At 69.2% G+C, this 4,682-nt stretch overlaps 1 protein-coding gene across 1 annotated transcript in view; it reads right to left on the bottom strand.

Moving 5' to 3' along the window:
* Positions 1–1,512: 1,512 nt before the first annotated feature.
* MUC2 (mucin 2, oligomeric mucus/gel-forming) overlaps positions 1,513–4,682 on the bottom strand; it is a 40,021-nt gene continuing 36,851 nt past the window's right edge. Inside the window, exons 45-53 of the mRNA XM_012651932.1 lie at positions 4,298–4,475; positions 3,955–4,059; positions 3,703–3,743; positions 3,468–3,590; positions 3,131–3,226; positions 2,417–2,545; positions 2,203–2,242; positions 1,772–1,898; positions 1,513–1,681 (exon numbers count right to left, since the gene is read on the bottom strand). Coding sequence (XP_012507386.1) covers positions 1,513–1,681; positions 1,772–1,898; positions 2,203–2,242; positions 2,417–2,545; positions 3,131–3,226; positions 3,468–3,590; positions 3,703–3,743; positions 3,955–4,059; positions 4,298–4,475 — 1,008 coding nt within the window. The remainder of the gene's footprint in view (positions 1,682–1,771; positions 1,899–2,202; positions 2,243–2,416; positions 2,546–3,130; positions 3,227–3,467; positions 3,591–3,702; positions 3,744–3,954; positions 4,060–4,297; positions 4,476–4,682) is intronic.

The following is a 4,682-nucleotide window of genomic DNA, read 5'->3' on the forward strand; positions in this document are numbered from 1 at the left end:
CGCTGCATGGCCACTGCCCACTGCCCACTGCCCACTGGCGCCCGGAGGACAGCAGCAGCTCTGCGGCACACTGGCCGCTCTGTGAGGGGCCGGCTGAAGCAGCCGGGACCCTCTGGCTGTGCCACAGGCAGGTGCCCCCCTCCCCCGGCATCTGCTCTAGGAGGGACCACCCAGGGGTCCACAGGCCTGGACAGTGTGGGCTCCGGGAGTCACCAGAGGGGACGGGGTGGTGCTTCTGGGGGATCTCCCAGGCCCGGGCCGGCCCCAGAACCCAGGGTGGCGCTGATGTGCTGGGGCATCCCGACAGGCCTGCAGAGCCCATGGCCGCCGCCACCCAACTGCGGCCTCCCTGGGGTCGGCCGGAGGCGGGCAGGGCTCTCGGCCCAGCTCCCTGGGAGGCGGCCCGTGGAGAGCAGGAGTGGGGACCCGGCGCAAACCCCGGCTGGCCCCTCGGCAGCTGCGGAGCCTGGCAGGTGCCCGCCCTCCCGGACAGTGTCGTCTTGTCGAGTATAGGCGGCGGCCGCGGCGGCGGCATCATGCTGGGGCAGGGCCTCGCGGGCGGACCTCGGCACCCTCCCCTCGGCCTCAGAGGACACTCAGGGCCCCGCCCGGGGACTGGGGCCCCCACATCACCCGCTCCTCCCTGGACAGCACGAGCTCCCGCTCCGGGCCCAGCGGCCCCCAGAGCCTCTTGCGAAGGCCAGGACTCAGCTCTCCAGACACGTGTGGGCACGGACACACCCACGTGCACAGGCGGGCGCAGCGCCGGCTCCTGTGAGTCACCTTGCAGGTGTTGCTGGCTCAGGCCCAGCAGCTCACAGACACTTTTTGTCCCTTTGTCCCCAACTGTGCAGTGCGGAGACCCTGGGTGAGGTGCGTTTCACACAGCACAGCACGTGCAAACACGTGTGCAAGCGCATGCTCACACACACGTGTGTGCCCACGCAAGCCCTGCGCGTGTGCACGCTCTCTCCGTCCGGGCCCCTTGGCGGGATGAGGCCTCACCCACCATCGAAAGCCCTGGAGCTGGCTGAGGACTGCGGGGCTTCCTTTGGGGGGGGGGTCCGACGGCATCCTGACGGCCCAGCGGGAACTTTGCGCAGGCTGGGGCCAGGCGCCCGAGGGACGGGAGCCACAGGGCGTCGCGTTTTGGACACAGAGTCTGCCAAAGGCAGGTGCACCGCACGGCGCAAGCAGTTCCCCCATGTCCTGTGTGCAGAGCCCACGGGGGGCTGAGGGTTCCTCTCTGAACCTGCCAGACCTCGGCCAAGCACAGCGGCCAACCCGGACCCCCGTGGCAAAAACGCAAACCACACCAGCACAGCGTGTCTTGCGGGTTTATTGCGGGAAGCAAGGGTTGAGAAAGACTCAGAAATAAATATCCAGAGAGAAGCCCGGTGCAGGAGGGGAGGAGGGGAGGAGTGCCGGTGGGGAAGGGGCCGCCCGGCCGAGCTCACTTCCGTCCCGGGCGCCGCAGGGAGCGCCGGCACGGCTGAGGCTGCTGTGCAGGGCCTACAGGAGCCCGCAGACGGTGTCCTGGCACAGGCAGCTCTCGATGTGGGTGTAGGTGTGCTTCAGCGAGCTGCCATCGGGGCAGCTCAGGACCACCTCGCGCTGGCTGGTTCTCTCCTCCTTGCAGCAGGAGCACCGGTGGTCCAGGGACTGGGCCTCCGCAGAGTACCTGGGTGGGGGGGCCACAGTGAGGGGCCACCTCCCAGGGGCAGCGCCAGCCTCGGCCCCGCCCAGGGCACACGCACAGCCCGGGACTCACATGACGGATGTTCCGCAGGACCCGGAGCAGTCATTCATGGCGACCAGCTGGGTGCAGCCGGCGTGTGAGAGTTCCCTGGTGACCAGGACGGTGGAGCAGATGGGCCTGGTCTCGTTGCGAGGGGTGCCTGGGGGAAGGAGGCGCAGGCTCGGGGGCGGGGCCGCCACACCGTGGAGGGTCCACACTGGCGCGGCTCTCCTCGTCTGCCAGCGTTCTCCCGCCCCAGGCACGGCCGGCCCGCCCCCTCGGCCCTCCTGCCCTCCTCTGGGCGAGCGCCATGGGCTCCACCCCACGAAGGGACTCGGGTGACGTCCTCAAACTCAGCACCCAGACTAGAGCGGGAGGCGCAGAGGAGACCGGGCACCCGCCCCACGCCCACCCCAGGCCTGGCCGGGCGGCCCACGAGTGCCCGCCTGCCGCGCTGTACTCACAGGTCCTGCAGCATCCGTTGGGCATGAGGGTGATGGAGCCCTGAGGGAAAGGAGAGTGAGCCCGGACCTTCGGACACGGGCCGGCGTTCCTGCAGAAGGGCCCGGGGCAAAGCCTCCTGGGGCAGCTTGGGCCAGGCTTGAGCCCCCTGGGACTTCGGGGACCCCCCCCCACTCCCAGCAGAGCACACGGCGGGCGCCCCAGACAGCCACGCACCGGGACACAGGTGCTGGGGTCGAAGGAAGGGCAGGTGATGTTGGAGACGGACGAGACGAGCTGGTTGTGGATCTTCACACAGCTGAAGAACGTGCAGTTGTTGCTGGGGTCACTCTGCATGTCCCCGGGCTGTGGGCAGGGGGCGTGGTGAGGGGCAGGCAGGCCCGCCCCGGATGCTGACCAGGGACGGACTGCAGACACCTGGCAGGCGCCGCTGTTCAGACAGGCCCGGCCTCGGGGCCGGATGACCCAAAAGGTCTGTCCGCCTCCTAACTCCTGAACCTACAGGTGTGACCTCACTCGGAAGCAGGGTCTTTGAAGACATCAGTACATGAGGGGTCTTAAGATGAGACCACCCTGGATCAGGGTGGGCCCCAAATCCTTACAGGAGTCAGAAGAGGAGAGACACAGACATGGGGTGAAGTCCCCTGACCGTGGAGGCAGAGACTGGAGTGACGCGGCCACAAGCCAGGGGATGCCTGCCGCCCCCAGGAGCTGCGAGAGGCAGGAGGGACCCTCCCCAGGAGCCCCCGAGGGAGCGTGGCCCTGAGACACCTGGCGCTTGGACTCCTGTGCCCCAGAACTGGGAGGGTCCATCTGTGTTGTTTAAGCCCAGTGGGGACCGTTGGCACGGCAGCCCAGGACACGTGCACGCAGCTGTGCCAGGACTGGGCAGGCCCCGCTGTGCCAGGGCCGGGGCAACCCTGTGCGCACCTTCAGGACGAGCTGGGTGCGGGGCAGGTCGATGATGCAGTGCGTCTGCTCGCACTTCTTGCAGCACTGCCCAGGGTCCTCCACGAGGTCGAAGCCCTGGGGACAGACACACGAGGCTGAGCTCCCAGGCCCGGCCCCCAGCCCAGGGCCCTTGGGGCTGCAGGACCAGCCCCCACTCGCGGCAGGCCCCAGACTGGGCAGGCGCAGGGCCGGCATTGCACACGGCAGAGAAAATGTCACAGCAAAGCCCCGTGGAAGTGGACGGGGGCCTGGGAGCTTTTCTGGGAGGAGGGTAGACCGAGGCAGCGAGGAAGGGGTGGGGCCGGTGGCCACTCACAGGGCCACAGGAGGTGTTGCAGGGCGTGTGGGTGCAGGCGATGGCATTGAGGAAGGTGCTGTTGTCCACGGCCTCGGTGCAGACGCAGCTCTGGCACTTGGAGGAGTACACCGGAGAGCCCGGCTGCAGGCACAGGGACGGACGGTGAGGCGGGGCCCCCGGCCAGCCTAGGAGCCAGCCCAGGACCCGCACGCGGCAGCCCTGCCTCCGTGTCCCCCTCCCAGCCAGGGCTCACCTGATACTCAGCGTTCTCGTGCACACACACCCCCTTGGGCTCTGGGGAGGGGAGGAGAAAGGCCGTTACGGGCCGTCCACCACGGCCCCTTGGCCCGTCCCCGCGGCTCCCGATGTGCACCCAGTGGACAGGTGGGCGCTCGGAGCCAGGGGCCAGGGTGGGTGCATCAGCCCAGCACGCAGCCATCTGCGCAGCCCGGAAGCTGAGGCCCACGGGAAGGAGCGGTTCCGCCCGCCCGCCCGCCCTGCTCACCGCACGAGTACACGGGGCAGCACCGCCCGGGCACGGTCTTGCTCCTCACTTCAAATCCCAGCGGGCATGAGGGGGGCTTCTCCTGGCACAGGCTGCTGTTGCACTCTGCAGGGCGGGCACACGGCAGTGAGGGCGGCTCCTCACAGGCACGGCCCCCACTTCCCGTGCGCGGGGCGGGGGGCTCCTGGGGCCTCTGCAGGTCCCCTCCCTGCCTGGCCGGCCACCTCCAGCACCAGCGGCCCCAAAGCCAGCTGCTCCCAGTTCCCGAGGAGGGACAGCCCAGCGTGCGGGGACGTGCCCAGTGACAATGGGGCCGGACAGGCCCCGACCGGGGTGGCCTTACTGCAGAAGGTGATGCTGCAGCAGGTGTCGGCGGGGTTGACCTCTGTGACGAGGGCGGTGCCGTCCTCCTCGCAGCTGGTGGGGGCCTTCTGGCTGCACTCCCTGGGCTGGCAGCGGATGCCGCTTCCACCCTCCAGGCAGACGCAGTCCTTGCAGTCGAACTGGAAGTGCTCCCCAAACTGCAGGGGGAGGGGAGCGGGCAGAAGGGAGGCACCGACCTCACAGCCCCAGGGCTGCCGCACGGTCAGCCGCGTCCCTCCCCACCTCCAGGCACACAGGGCAGGGTCGGGACAGGACAGCGCTGCTCATTCACGTCACCACTGTCACAAAACCATGACCGTTCACCGGCATCTGCCTCCCCGGGCCTGGCACGTGGCAGATGCACC

Source organism: Propithecus coquereli, unplaced genomic scaffold, assembly GCF_000956105.1.
Source record: "Propithecus coquereli isolate 6110/MARCELLA unplaced genomic scaffold, Pcoq_1.0 Scaffold377, whole genome shotgun sequence".
Taxonomy (NCBI): domain Eukaryota; kingdom Metazoa; phylum Chordata; class Mammalia; order Primates; family Indriidae; genus Propithecus; species Propithecus coquereli.